This window comes from Lolium perenne, chromosome 4 (assembly GCF_019359855.2).
Source record: "Lolium perenne isolate Kyuss_39 chromosome 4, Kyuss_2.0, whole genome shotgun sequence".
NCBI lineage: Eukaryota > Viridiplantae > Streptophyta > Magnoliopsida > Poales > Poaceae > Lolium > Lolium perenne.
The window spans coordinates 143,103,583-143,119,300 of NC_067247.2; the positions used below are offsets into that span (position 1 = coordinate 143,103,583).

Genomic DNA, 15,718 nt, shown 5'->3' on the forward strand with positions numbered 1-15,718 from the left:
CATTACTTACAAATATGGAGCCGGTATATTTGGCAATACGTCCTTGCTCTACACCCTCCAGCCCTAAATACTAATCGCATGGTTAGGCAAAACGTAGACTAAAATATGTATAGGTTCAATGAACCTATGACAAGAAAGGAATATTACAAATTACATCTGGTTATGCAATACCCTTCAACTGTTTAAACAATATTCCGTTGGCCATTTATTGTGGGATCTGTACTCCTGTTTTTTCCTGTTTTTTGCTCGCACAGACTGTTTTCAGCCCCTAGCTACATGCGCAAGCCGTGCATGTTGATTTAGACATGACCTCACCTCAGATACTATGCTGTTAGACGGATAAGTTGACCACAAGCTTGTCGTTGGCCAAACGGTTGGCAGGGCACCCCCTGACGCAGCCGCAAAGGATCTCTTTGCTTAACGTGCACATCCCGTGATTGGCTCACTTTCCCGCGCGCGCCAGGAGTGGGCTGTAGCAGGCATACGCATGTCTCAAGAGTGGCAGGGCTATGTATCCGTCGCCATGAATGAGGCGAGCTATCGGCCATGGCTGCCGCCGCGCCTCGCCACCATGCCAGGAGCCTGATTGATGGCTGACGCACGCGCGCACGGCGGGGGCGCCAGGGCTTGAATGGACACCGACCCAGCTGCATGGGAGTAAATGGCTTCTGGGCCTCGCCCCAACGGCTAGCTATTCATCCCAGGTCATCTGCTGGCGACCCTCTTCCGTGTAACCAATGTCAACAAACAAGAAACAAGTACAATTCAAAAAAAAAAAAAAAATTAAGCATGCCAATACTTTCATTAAAATGTTACATCTCCAGATCTGGCGGCAGCAGTCCCATGCATGCGCCCAAGTGTTAGCGACCCAGCTACCTCTGGACGACGTTCCGTTTCATCAGTAGAAAAAATGTCCCAGGCTGGGTGTAATCCTAGCTGAATGTGTAGAATTTGGAAATTGATGCCAATGGCATCACATCGGAGACTGAAAATACGGCGATTACGTGGTAAAAAAAACCTTTCGATTCAACAAAGGGTTGTCCAGATTCGTCGCCTTAACTGCCTTTTGAACTCCTTCATACTGTATATATATGCTACTGCCCCCGGCCCGTTTCAAACCTTAATTAACATGATTCCGTTTGTGATTGGGTGGATAGAATTTGGAAATTTTTGACGCACGACCATCAAGGAAATGGAAATGGTATAGTCAAAAAAGTCATGCAATGAAACAAAACCAGATATACATCGACATCACCGTGGAGATTTAAAATACAGCTAGTCAGTGCGTGATAAAGCCAACCAATTCAAAGGGTAGTCCGTCCAGGTTCATGGCCTTAATTATTATCCTTTAAACTCGTCCATATATGCATATTTTGAAAACTGAAAAAAAGCTAGTACTTACCAAATAATTAATATTACCCCCTCCGTCCATAAAAGTATGTCTCAACTTAGTCTAAGTTTGCATGTATCTACACACTAAAATTAATCTAGATAAATGCATATTTTGAAAAAGTTAAAACATCTTTAATTTTTTGGATGGAGGAAGTATTTGAGATTTAACGAGTCGGTTTTGCTAATTCTTCAGTTGTCATTGAAAATTTCATAGTTCCCCATCGATGCTAGTACCATTGATTCGACATTGATGTTCGTGCCAGATTCCATAATCTTTTGAATTCTTAGAAAAGATATTTTTGCACTAGATAAAGAAATTATTTACAACACAATGAACATACGGTTTACATAAATTAACAAGTTTGTGAAGTCGAGCGAGAATGACGATTTTCTCGGTCGACTAGGACTATAAAGATTTTTTGCACTAGATGAACAAGTTATGATAAACAACTTAACAAAAGAAACATTAGAGTAAATATCTTTTACTCCCTCAAATTAGTTGTCACATATTTGGTCATAATTGGTCTAGATATGCATGTACCTAGTCACGTTTCAGTGTGTAGGTTCGTCATTTTGAAATAAAAACTGCAACTACTAATTTAGAACGGAGAAAGTAATAACATGAATGAATTTTTAAAATTGACTAAAATTTCCGATGAGGACGTAGGATTTTTTTGCAAAAAATCTCCTAATTTTACATAAGCTCATACCAGGCAATTTAAACACTTCTCTAAGACCTGAGTGCATCTCAGGATGTTTAAGCTACTCCTAGCAAACCACCGGAAAACAAGAAACGCAAAACCTAAACCGACAACAACCTACGAGCTGAAAATCCGCGCTGTAACCACGTCACGGCCAGAAAAGCTATGTGCCCCCCGGTATATATCCCCCAAACCAAACTCTCAACTCAAGAACCCAAACCCACATTCTCCCTCCCTTCCTCGCTCCCAATTCCGGGGGTTCTCCCGACAATGGCGGGCTCCTGGCGGGCCGCAGCGCTGGCGGCGGCGATGGTCGGCTGGGTCGTGAGCAGCTGCGTGGTCGGGTTCCCGGTGGAGGATTTGGTGACGCGGATGCCGGGGCAGCCAGCGGTGGGGTTCAGGCAGTTCGCCGGGTACGTGGACGTCGACGACAAGGCCGGCCGGAGCCTCTTCTACTACTTCACCGAGGCGCAGGACGGCGCCGCCGGCAAGCCGCTCACCCTCTGGCTCAACGGAGGTCCGTACCTACTGTCTACTGCTGCTTCTTATCTTCTCTTCAGCGTGCTCTGTTCCTGGACTGTCTCGTTCGTGTTTCTTTGACAAGTTTGTTGGACAGCGTTGGTTTTTGGAAAGTCTTTCTTGTTTTATTTTGTTTTGTTTCAAGTGGTGTTTTTCTCACTGTTTGCATCCGGATTTTCTTGCTAGATTCCGGAGACAAGAGTCGCATGCAGTGCTGTCTGATAGAAAATTACGTCTTCCATCCCATGTGCATGGTTGATTAGCTCTCGAATTTAGCGGTTGGGAATTAGGATGCTGCAGGAGCTGATCTGTTACTTTCTTGAATCTGATGCATTTTATCTTACACACTTTTTTTAAAGGAGTATTTCCTCGGTCCACAAAAGTAAGTCACAACTTTGTCAAAATATGTCTCTACATCTAGACGTGTTCTAATGCATGTAAATTTAGACCAAGTTGCGACATTCTTTTGTGTACGGTACATCTTATGTATAGCCATGTGATTGTTTATCTGGATTTTTTTGGGAGATGAAATCTGGATTTTGTTGGTTGATACTTGGTACAGTACTACCTTTTGAGTTCTGTTTTTCCATGTTTGGATCCCTAGAAGTTGTAAAATTATTTGAAATCCCTAAACAGTCGTAAACATATTGTGCTGTCGGAATTGTCCTGGCTAATAATAATAGCAGTGTTCCATCAGTGACCTGACTGGGCCTGTGAGGTTAATCTGCCATCACGTACTTGGAAGTTTTCTCATGCTCCACCATTATTTCCCCTTATCTTCTGTACTTCGTTCCACGTTCAACGCATGTTCATCCAGCAGGGGTCCTATGATGGTAGCAAGTGTTTCCTGAACTGGAAACACAGACAACTTCCTCCTATTCGTCAGGCGTCATCTGCCCCACACCTGCCAAGAAAAAAAAAACTTTAAATAAATCAATTTGTAAGTGGAAGCATGGAATCTCTGAGGTCGCCATGTTCCCCTGGAGCCTTGCTTCAGTGGGCTTTGTGTGTTGTGGTCCTTGGTTTTAAAAACATGTGAGGCATCGATTTGGTTTCATTCCATGCCCACACGCAGAAAAGAATGCTTCTTTGATGTAACAGTACCTAACTAGTAGCTACACTATGTTTTGCATAAAGATCTGGGTGCTACATAAGGAAATGCGATTGCTAACTTTGGGTTGCTGCTAAATTTTACTGATAATAATAGTCAAATCTCATATGTTCTTCAGGTCCTGGTTGTTCCTCGGTCGGAGGCGGCGCTTTCACCGAGCTCGGCCCATTTTATCCAAGAGGAGATGGTAGAGGCCTTCGATTAAACAAGAAGTCATGGAATAAAGGTTGAGCTTTTGACTACTGTCTCTCCCATCTGAAATGTTTCACTGAAAGAGAAGGGTACATCATACTAACTCGCAGCGTGTTGCTTTTTCTTCGTAACTTTGCAGTGTCCAATCTTCTATTTGTTGAGTCACCCGCTGGAGTTGGATGGTCCTACTCCAACACCTCATCAGACTACAATACCGGAGATAAGCGGACAGGTAAATTGCCACTATCTTGTGCAGAACACAGGACACTGGTTAGCATGAACATGTCGATTTAACTATATGTTTCTTCAACCATGCAGCTAATGACATGTACAAATTTCTGTTGGGATGGTATAAGAAGTTCCCTGAGTACAGATCAAGAAGCTTATTTCTTTCTGGAGAGAGCTATGCAGGTTAGAAAATATTTTTAAGTTCTACTTTACAAATTCATGTTTGAATCACCACTCTTCTATGGTGAGTGATTTTGTGTTAATAATAATGCAGGGCATTATATACCGCAACTCGCTGATGTTCTTCTCGCGCACAACGAGAAATCAAAGGGTTTTAAGTTCAATATCAAGGGAGTGGCAGTAAGTAGTCAACCATAGACTTATAGTCTCTTGAATCTACTCTGTTCTACTTGCTGTTTATTAACTCGGAGATTATCTTGTGTAGATCGGGAATCCTCTACTCAAGCTTGACAGGGATGTTCCTGCAACGTATGAGTATTTCTGGTCTCATGGTATGATATCCGATGAAATATTTCTTGCCATAAACAAGGATTGTGACTTTGAGGATTATACCTTTGGCGACTCTCACAACGAGAGCAAGTCGTGCAATCAGGCCACTGCAGCGGCGAATGCTATAGTTGGGGATTATGTCAACAATTATGATGTTATCCTTGACGTTTGTTACCCATCAATTGTGATGCAGGAGCTACGGTTGCGCAAATATGTATGCTTGCTCCTCGTGGTAGATGACAATTTCCTTCAGAATCTTTGATTCCTTTCGCATGACTAGTCTTTTGCACAACTTAGGTGACCAAAATCAGCATAGGAGTGGACGTTTGCATGTCATATGAAAGATTCTTCTACTTCAATCTTCCAGAAGTACAGCATGCTCTCCATGCTAACAGAACACACCTACCTTATGGCTGGAGCATGTGCAGTGAGTAAGTGCTTCTATTGATACTTCTGCCTTCTATTTTACATTGGTTGGTTCAGTAAATATTGTGCAATAAGAAGAGAGAGAGAGTCGGAGTTAATGAACTGGTCATCTTGCAACTGAAACTCACAAGGATAATTAACATCATGTGCCAGTGTGCTGAATTACACCAGTAAGGATGGCAACATCGACATCTTGCCTTTACTCGAGAGAATCGTGGAACACAAGATACAAGTTTGGGTATTCAGGTATGTAACTTTTTCATATGCATTTCAGATAATTTGGTTCATCAATTTGTGATTTATTATGATATGGTCAATTAACGTACAGTGGCGATCAAGACTCCGTTGTGCCCCTCTTGGGATCCCGAACCCTTCTGCGAGAGCTAGCTCATAAAATGGGGATGCGTGTGACAGTTCCGTACAGTACTTGGTTTCACAAAGGCCAGGTATACTTCTATGCTATGAACACAAGCTGAATTACGCTTGTCAAATAATCTGATACAGAGGCATGAACGCAAACCTTTGGAACGTTATCTGATCAATGGAACATATGTTGCCTTTTATTTTCCAGGTTGGAGGCTGGGTAACAGAGTATGGCAATATGCTGACCTTTGCAACAGTGCGGGGCGCGTCTCACATGGTGCCATTTGCACAGCCAGACAGAGCGCTCGGACTATTTGGATCGTTTGTGCTTGGACAGAGGCTCCCAAATACGACCCATCCACCCATTGGAGGGTAATCTACAAAAGCAGCTCAAGATAGAAAAAAAAAAGCTTAGGATTTGTCAGTCTTGCTACAGTAGATACGATCTCAAGGAATGTATTTCAATGGTCAATAAGTTCTGAAATTTTTCAAAACAAAAAAATAGGAAAGAAATGCTAGCAAGTATGTTCTTTATGGTCTTTTATCTGGGATATCAGATTGCGCTCCTGGAAAGTCTGGAACAGAGCAATGTGTACTAGTAATTATGTCAGTGTACTTAGCTTGGCAGACACCTTGCAATTTGCAATTCTGTCTAAATTATTCCATCAGTCCACGACAAATGAATGCTAAAAGGTTCATTATATTGCCAGTTAAGTGACATGATTCTTCTTGTACTTCATTTAAATTATCGTTGCTAATTGAATGCTGGTACACTTTGCTGTGAATCTTCTTGAAAAATTAAAACAATTCAACCCCTTTATCCATGTGTTCTTTTACTTAAGACAATGCCACAAACTTTTACTAAAGTTACCTGCTCACATGCTGTGCTGACTGCTGAGCTCGACTGCTGGGAGTGCCAGTCGGCAGGGGGGCAGTTCCTTACCTTAATCAGAGTTGTTCTGAACAAATTCTGCTCGATCAGTGTACAAGAACAAAAGGTCCAGAAAGTAGAACTTGCACCAAGAGTAAAGTATTCAGGTTAATCTGCATCGGAAGGCATAAAGAATGCATCGCAATGGTAGTTTATAGACCTGGAAAAAGCACGCATCAACATAGGAGCTTCCCCAGTTGGAAGCTGAGTGTCTCTTTCCTCCACAAGGGCCAAAAGCTAACAGTAAAAATATTTTTCTTGGGCAGTCCCAAACTGTTGTCATGAAGTGAATCTGGACGGTAGCACCGAGGTGGCAGGTGACCACCATCGACACCTTTTGAATTGACAATGTTAATTTGGATGGAAACAAGAGTTGTATCTTCATTTGGACCGGCGTACTGAGAACAAACAAAGCAATATCCGTGGACTGGTATGTTGTACATTTTGTGTGAGTCTGTCTAGCCTAACTGGAATTCCTCTTGTCTTTACCAATGCCCTCATGTTGATTGAAAAGATGAACCATGAATACCCAGCCCACTAGCAAGAAGATTGCAGTGCTATACTAATATTCCTATGTAAAAAAAAACTGTTGTATACTAGGTATACGGTAACTCTGTATTTTTACATGACTGTTCAATCTTGCCAGCCAATAGAGTGACTACAAGCAGGGTCAAAGCAATGAGGGGCATTAATAATTGGGAAAGTTTCTTCATTTCTTTACCCATCAACAGCGACGAAGAGTTGCATTGGATCATCGAGAATATGGAATTCTTCACAGACCAAGGATCTGAGCTGCTTAGCTTACAAAATAGCTGCTTATCACATAACCAGGCATGGAAAGTCGTATGTGAGAATGGAGAAAAGAACACTCAGACATCTTCTCATGGTGGCTCTACCAATTTCTTTCTTGAGATGGATGTTACAAGCAACATCGTAATCCAATCCTAGGACGGAAATCATCAGTTCATCACCATACGTCTGGTTAGCATTTGAAGCTTGATTAAAATAGTCAACTGGTAAGCGCCTTCATCAAGTTGCATTCAAGTAAAATTATTTCCTGCTACTGTCTATGGGCCTAATAATCCTGTTCGCTGTCTCCCTTAGTGTTTGTCTGTTCATTTATTGGTCGACATGAGGTGCTTCGCTTTGGACTGCCAATTTACCTGCTTTATGTACCATAAAAATACCTCCTGGTTCCTGTTTGTGATGTCCATATGTTCTGTCAGGTGGCACTGGATTCAGTGCAAACTATAGGAATTCAACAAACATTCAAAACAATAAAAAGGGAGCACAATTTTACCTTCAGTTTAGATGCCTTTTTAGCTTCAAAGTAGATGACCCAAGTAAACAATGCTCATTCTTTCTGGTTGCAATTTTTCTGGCATCCCAGCTCATCCCTTACACTTTCAACCGAAAGATATGATTGGGATACCTTAGGCAGATATAAACAAATTTGTCATGCCTCTTTTTTTACCGCATATTTCAGAAACACTTGGTGTGATTCATTCGTCAAACAATCAGATGGGACCAAACATGTGCAGTATAATTGTTGAAGTCACTTCAGAGCAGAGCCTCAAACTGAAGAACCAGTGTCATTCTCGCCCAAGTGGTGCTTTGTTTTTGCAGCATATTGGTCACAGAAATATTCAAGGCCACAATTCTCTACATTGACCAGAATTCCTTACTGTGATAAAAAAAAGAATTTTCTCATGTGAACCACGATTTATCTTCAAGAGAATTTGATTGCGGCAGTACAGGACTTGTTCACACCAACTCTTTGTCAAGAAAACTTCAGTGCTAACTTGACTCATAATATTGGTACGCATGGCCATATTCAGATTCTGAATTGCCCATATCCTTGAGCAGCCGATCTAAAATCCAAAGAATTCGTCTCCTCAAATAACGTGGGATGCTCCCTTGGTAAAAGGCATGAGCTCTTCCCTTCACATCAACCCAGCTGCACCCAGGTGTCTTCACCATACCAAGTTCCTTCATCCTTGATCTCAATCCTGCAACACCATCAAGCTGACCGACTGCATCATAAATACCACAGAGAGTGATATAATTACTAGCATTGCCTTGTTCTAACTCAAACAGCCTATAGGCTACGATTTCTCCAACATCGACATTATTATGCATGGCGCAAGCGGAGAGTAGAGCTCCCCATACACTAGCACAAGGTTCCATAGGCATCTTCTTTATAAACCTGATAGCTTCTTCAATGGCTCCAGCACGTCCCAAGAGATCAACCATACATGCATAGTGCTCAGCAGTGGGCTCTACACCATGAAACCTACTCATTGAGTCAAAGATCATCCGGCCATCAGTCACTAGCCCTGAGTGGCTGCAACTCGAAAGAACTGACGTGAAGGTAATGCAATTTGGCTTCACCCTCTCAGACAACATCTTTTTGTAGACTCCCAATGCCTCTTTTCCCTTGCCATGAACGCCAAAGCAAGATATCAGCGTTGACCAGCTCACCACATTCCTCTGCTGCATGCCTGCAAACACCGCTCGCGCCGCGTCCACGTGCCCACACTTTGCATACATGTCGATCAGCGTGTTCCCAATTGGGACATCCGAATCGAATGCAAGGCATCGGACCATCCTGCCATGCACTTCTCTCCCCTTCATCAGCTCCCCTTCCTTCCCACAGATACTCAGCACGCTCGGCACAGCCCGCAGATCTCTCACCATGTTCACCTCCTCCACTTGAGCTCTTCTGAAGAGCTCCAGTGTTTCCGCGGCCATCCCGGCCCTTGCATAAGCGGTAACCATGCAATTCCACACAACAGAGTCTCTCTCTGGCATCTCGTGGAACACCCTCGCCGCATTGGCCAGGAGACCAGACTTAGCATACATGTCTAGAAGTGCACTGGAGACAACAACATTGGCAAGAAAACCTATATGGATGGCAAATCCGTGGAGCGCGGCACCAAGATGCTGGTCCTGGAGCTCGGCGCACGCCCGGAGCGCCGCAGGGACAGCATAGCAGTCAGGGCGGAACCCGGAGGCGAGGAGGCCAGAGAGAAGCTCAAGAGCTAACCGGGGTGGGGAGGCGGCAAGGAGGATGTTGTACGCGTGCATGGACGGAGAAGGCATCGCGTCGAACACCTTGCGGGCACACGGGAGCGCGGCGCAGCGACAATATAGCAGGACCAGGTCAGTCTCGAGGGTGGCCTGAGGGAGGTGGCCACCAACGAGAGCCTGTGCGTGGAGCTGCGCGCCGGTGGGTAGTGCCTTGGCGGCGGCGCAGCGCCGAAGGAGGCCGGAGAGAAGACCAGCGGTGGGCGGCGGCATTTTGGAGGCCGCCGATTTTTTAGCTGTATACTGTACAGGCCTGTCGACTGCTTCGAGTGAGCGCCCCTGGCGTGCAGAGTTGTGCTGGGCTTCCGTGCGCCCGGTTTCACAATTTCCTTTCCTTTCTCGGTTTTCATGTATCACTCTGTTCATAATTTAATCCGTTTAATTCTCTCAAAAGAAAATTAATCCGTTTTAGCAAAGGTAGTAGTTTCCAAATTATTTCACAAAAGAGCAAACATATTCAATTAGATATAGTTGCTTGTAATTTTTTGAATAAAATCATATGTAAACATTTGATATTGCGTTAACCCGGGTGTATGGTCAGAGCACTTTAGGACATGTTTGGTTGCTGGCAGAATTTTCCCGCTTTCGACTATCAAGGACTAGTTCGAGCATATGTAGATTAGGCCACGTCATGTGTCATGTCTGTTGTCGGCATTGCAGATGTGGTGGTTTCATACCCAGTGTTTGGTTGGTGACGTTACCAACAAACTACACAAATAGAGATTTATTTAATACTGGGAGCACGAATGGATCGAAGGGGGAGTTCATCAATGGAGAATAAGAGGGGTTCATTAAACACGACAGACATCACATCTTCTGTTTTCTTCTTATATTCTTCTTTGGACCCTTGTGGTACCCCTGTTAACCCACAATAACTCGGCTCACTCCATTCTCTTATACTTCCAAGCTTCGTTGTCATGTGCCTCAACATCGTGATCATGGTCAATATCATAAACCATCACATTAGTTTCATTCGAACCGCGAACTCATCAATGCCAAACCCACCAGTTGCAGAGAACTCAACATGCAAGAACGAGCTTAAGTTGGGTCGGGAAAGAGTGGAATGACTTATGACTAATGATCTTAAATCTATTATGCAATGCATCAAATGTCCCTCGACCATAACTCTAAGACTAGAGTGCGAGATTTAACAGTTCTTTAGATGTCATAAGATAGCTACTTGAGTTCCACTCATTCTCATGGTACCTGGTTTTCCTAAATGGTGAAAAAAATCTAGACCAGCATCCATATCTAGCATCCTTAGCTAGAACTTACCATTTGTGATATTGTTCCAATCAGTTCGACATGCGTTGTCAGCAAGAAAGATTGCATCATGGGTTGATCCCTGCTAATATGAGACTAGAACCAACAACATTTAGCACATTCTGGTTGGTGTAGTGTTTTCTAACCCATAAATGACGCAGCCTGAGATCTAGGCACTCTAACAGTCACATGAATCAATTAGGTCAATACAATTTTTGATACGGGCATGAAGGCCGATGTGAAGCCCAATTTCAGGACTCCACCAGCCTAGTTATCTTATTTTATGTATTTTATATCTATGTTCATATGTGGGCCAATTAGGGTTTTTAATAAGTTGTGTGTTTCGACTTGGGCATGTCCGAGTCGAACTAGGGAGGCCCACTAGGGGCTTGGCCAGCCACCACCCCTTCATATAAGGGTGGGTGCGGCTAGGGTTTAGGTAGACAAGCTTTAGGTTAAAACAATTATGTGTGTTCACGTGTATCATCCCTCCGGGGGTACGGCGATGATGTTTATCTAGTTGAATAATATCCGCTGCGAATGTTCTTGTGTTCATCAAGGATTATCTAGCTCAGGTTTGAGGCGTATCGTTCATCGATCCGTTGCTTGCTGGATTCGTCCCTCTTCTCCAGGCTTCGTTCATCGCGTTGTTGGGAGTATCTACTACCCGGGTTCTCGCTGTGAAAGATCGGACAACACCCAAGGAGGATCTGCTGGGATTCCCCTTATCATGTGGTATCAGATTTCTGGGTTGCTCATGGCGAGGTTGTGTTGATCGATCTCATCGGATTGGTTTGCATCGGAGGAGATTGGCTCAAGGTTGAAAGAGGTAGGGTGGAGTAAGATTGGTGTTGTTTTGGTGCAGTTTTTCTATCATCCTTGGATGGTTCAGGTGTTAAAATCGCGAAATTTAGTGTTTGGGATCGGGAAGAAGAAGGTAATTCATGACCAGATCCGGTGCCAGGACCAACCGATCGGACCCAGGACCGTCCGGGCCGGTGCCAGACCCGGTCAGACCGGGCTCCAGGCCGGCCAACCCGGCCAAAACCGGACCACGGGCTGGTGCCAACCGGATCAATTCCAGGGGCGCTACTGCGAGCTCCGCCCATCCACCTGGCCTCAGGCCCGGCCAAACCGGCTGCCAGGCCCGGCCCAACCGGCTCCCTGGTCGGACCGTCCAGTTTCCAAGCCAGCGCAAACAGTTCCCAGTCCGGATTTTCTGATATCCAGGCTCGCGCTTTTCCAGTCTGCCGCGGTGCATTCGTTTGAACGTGATTATTATGGGAAGAGGTGTGTTTCAGAAAAAAGGTCTGGAGATGTCTTCAATGATTTCCTTGATATATTAGACGGTGTGTCCTCTGCTGAAACTACGGTCAAGTGGAAGTGATGTCTACGGGTGCTTCTATTCTTGTAGACAGTGTTGGGCCTCCAAGAGCAGAGGTTTGTAGAACAGCAGCAAGTTTCCCTTAAGTGGATCACCCAAGGTTTATCGAACTCAGGGAGGAAGAGGTCAAAGATATCCCTCTCATGCAACCCTGCAACCACAAAGCAAGAAGTCTCTTGTGTCCCCAACACACCTAATAGGTGCACTAGTTCGGCGAAGAGATAGTGAAATACAAGTGGTATGAATGAATATGAGCAGTAGTACGGCGCGTAAAACCGCTTCTGGCGTGCGATTGATGGTAGTAATATTGCAAAGGTATAAATGCGGTAAAACGAAGAAACAAGCAGCGATAGCAGTATTTAGGAACAAGGCCTAGGGATCATACTTTCACTAGTGGACACTCTCAACATTGATCACATAACAGAATAAATAGATAAATGCTATACTCTACACCCTCTTGTTGGATGATGAACACCACTAACTGTGTAGGATTACACGAACCCTCAATGCCGGAGTTAACAAGCTCCACAATATTCAATGTTCATATTTAAATAACCTTAGAGTGCATAACAGATCAACATAACCAAACCAAGTACTAACATAGAATGCACACTGTCACCTTCACACTACGAAAGGAGGAATAGATCACATCAATACTATCATAGCAATAGTTAACTTCATAATCTACAAGAGATCACAATCATAGCCTACGCCAAGTACTACACGATGCACACACTGTCACCATTACACCGTGCAGGAGGAATAAACTACTTTAATAACATCACTAGAGTAGCACACAGATAAATTGTGATACAAAACACATTGCAATCATAAAGGGATATAAATAAGCACTTCACTATGCCATTCATAACAGTGAATAAGTATTCTGTGAAATATAGCCTAAGAGACCCACACGGTGCACACACTGTCACCTTTACACACGTGGGACAAGGAGTCTCCGGAGATCACATAAGTAAAACCCACTTGACTAGCATAATGACATCTAGATTACAAGCATCATCATATGAATCTCAATCATGTAAGGCAGCTCATGAGATTATTGTATTGAAGCACATAGGAGAGAGATTAACCACATAGCTACCGGTACAGCCCCGAGCCTCGATGGAGAACTACTCCCTCCTCATGGGAGATAGCAGCGTTGATGAAGATGGCGGTGGTGTTGATGGAGAAGCCTTCCGGGGGCACTTCCCCGTCCCGGCGGCGTGCCGGAACAGAGACTCCTGTCCCCCAGATCTTGGCTTCGCGATGGCGGCGGCTCTGGAAGGTTTCTCGTACCGTGGCTTTTTCGTATCGAGGTTTTAGGTCAGGGACCTTTAAATAGGCGAAGAGGCGGAGTCGGAGGGCTGACGAGGCGACGACACAGTAGGGGGGCGCGCCCCAGGCCCTGGCCGTGCCTCCCTAGCGTCTGGTGGCCCTGTGGCCCCCCCTGGTTCCTCTCGGGTGTTCTGGAAGCTTCGCGGAAAAATAGGATGCTGGGCATTGATTTGATTTCTGAAACCAAAAACAGCAGAAAACAGGAACTGACCCTTCGGCATCTCGTCAATAGGTTAGTTCCAGAAAATGCATAATAATGACATAAAGTGTGTATAAAACATGTGTGTATCATCATAAAAGTAGCATGGAACATAAGAAATTATAGATACGTTTGGGACGTATCAAGCATCCCCAAGCTTAGTTCCTACTCGCCCTCGAGTAGGTAAACGATAGCAATGATAATTTCTTAAGTGACATGCTACCAACATAATCTTGATCAACATTATTGTAAAGCATATGAGATGAATGCAGCGATTCAAAGCAATGATGAAGACAATGAGTAAACAACTGAATCATATAGCAAAGACTTTTCATGAATAGTACTTTCAAGACAAGCATCAATAAGACTTGCATAACAGTTAACTCATAAGCAATAAATTCTTAGTAGAAAGCTTTGAAACAACACAAAGGAAGATATAAGTTTCAGCGGTTGCTTTCAACTTCAACATGTATATCTCATGGATAATTGTCAACACAAAGTAATATAACAAGTGCAATAGGTAAACATGTAAGAATCAATGCACACAGTTTACACAAGTGTTTGCTTCTAAGATAGAAAGAATAGGTAAACTGACTCAACAATAAAGTAAAAGAATGGCCCTTCGCAGAGGGAAGCAGGGATTAAATCATGTGCTAGAGCTTTTTAAGTTTTGAAATCATATAGAGAGCATACAAATAAAGTTTTGAGAGGTGTTTGTTGTTGTCAACGAATGGTAATGGGTACTCTAACTACCTAGCTTATCAACCAGACTTTCAAGAGCGGCTCCCATGAAGGACGTTATCTCTACCAGCAAGGTAGATCATCCCTCTTCTCTTTTGTTTACACATGTACTTTAGTTTAGTTTTTATTTTTATTTTTTAGATGACACTCCTCCCAACCTTTTGCTTACACAAGCCATGGCTAACCGAATCCTCGGGTGCCTTCCAACATTCACATACCATGAAGGAGTGTCTATTTGCAAAATTAAGTTGCTTACTGATGAATCAGAGCAAAACATGTGAAGAGAATTATTAATGCAAGTTGTAATTAATTGGGGCTGGGAACCCCATTGCCAGCTCTTTTTGCAAAATTATTGGATAAGCGGATGAAGCCACTAGTCCATTGTGAAAGTCTGTCAAAAGTAAATGACAAGATCGAAAGATAAACACCACATACTTCCTCATGAGCTATAAAACATTGACACAAATAAGAGATAATAGCTTTTGAATTATTTAAAGGTAGCACATGAAGTATTTGCTTGGAATGGCAGAGAAATACCATGTAGTAGGTAGGTATGGTGGACACAAATGGCATATGTTTTGGCTCAAGGATTTGGATGCACGAGAAGAATTCCTCTCAATACAAGGCTAGGCTAGCAAGGTTGTTTGAAGCAAACTCAAGTATAAAACGGTGCAGCAAGACTCACATATGAACATATTGTAAGCATTATAAGACTTTACATCGTCTTCCTTGTTGTTCAAACACCTTTACCAGAAAATATCTAGACTCTAGAGAGACCACTCATGCAAACCAAATTTTAACAAGCTCTATGTATTTCTTCACTAATAGGTGCAAAGTATATGATGCAAGAGCTTAATCATGAGCACAACAATTGCCAAGTATCAAGTTATTCAAGACATCATACCAATTACTACATGTATCATTTCTCGTTTCCAACCATATAACAATTAACGAAGCAGTTTCAACCTTCGCCATGAAATTTAAAAGCTAAGAACACATGTGTTCATATGAACCAGCGGAGCGTGTCTCTCTCCCACACAAGGATGAACTTATTCAAACAAAACAAAAACAAAAGCAAACAGACGCTCCAAGTAAAGTACATAAGATGTGACCGAATAAAAATATAGTTTCAAGAGAAGAAACCTGATAACTTGTCGATGAAGAAGGGGATGCCTTGGGCATCCCCAAGCTTAGACGCTTGAGTCTTCTTAAAATATGCAGGGGTGAACCACCGGGGCATCCCCAAGCTTAAAGCTTTCACTCTCCTTGATCATATTATATCATCCTCCTCTCTTGACCCTTGAAAACTTCCTCTACACCAAACTCGAAACAAACT

At 43.4% G+C, this 15,718-nt stretch overlaps 2 protein-coding genes across 4 annotated transcripts; one reads left to right on the forward strand and one right to left on the reverse strand.

Annotated features, from left to right (window-relative positions):
* Positions 1 to 2,263: 2,263 nt before the first annotated feature.
* On the forward strand, positions 2,264 to 6,156 carry LOC127294093 (serine carboxypeptidase-like 42). The gene is made up of 10 exons (XM_051323840.2): positions 2,264 to 2,610; positions 3,842 to 3,949; positions 4,055 to 4,147; positions 4,234 to 4,326; positions 4,418 to 4,503; positions 4,589 to 4,867; positions 4,951 to 5,084; positions 5,233 to 5,325; positions 5,408 to 5,525; positions 5,651 to 6,156. The coding sequence occupies exons 1-10, from the start codon at positions 2,364 to 2,366 to the stop codon at positions 5,816 to 5,818; spliced, it is 1,419 nt and encodes a 472-aa protein (XP_051179800.1). The 5' UTR covers positions 2,264 to 2,363; the 3' UTR covers positions 5,819 to 6,156.
* On the reverse strand, positions 3,142 to 9,762 carry LOC127294094 (pentatricopeptide repeat-containing protein At1g20230). Of its 3 annotated transcripts, none has more exons than XM_051323843.2 (2): positions 7,674 to 9,762; positions 3,142 to 3,516 (listed from the first exon to the last, which is right to left on the reverse strand). In XM_051323843.2, exon 1 carries the CDS (start codon positions 9,671 to 9,673, stop codon positions 8,171 to 8,173), a length of 1,503 nt encoding a protein of 500 aa, XP_051179803.1. In that variant the 5' UTR covers positions 9,674 to 9,762; the 3' UTR covers positions 3,142 to 3,516; positions 7,674 to 8,170. The 3 variants fall into 3 exon arrangements, with proteins under 3 accessions (XP_051179803.1, XP_051179801.1, XP_051179802.1); XM_051323841.1 differs by lacking the exon at positions 3,142 to 3,516 and adding an exon at positions 7,333 to 7,570; XM_051323842.1 differs by lacking the exon at positions 3,142 to 3,516 and adding an exon at positions 7,333 to 7,592.
* Between the last annotated feature and the right edge of the window lie 5,956 nt (positions 9,763 to 15,718).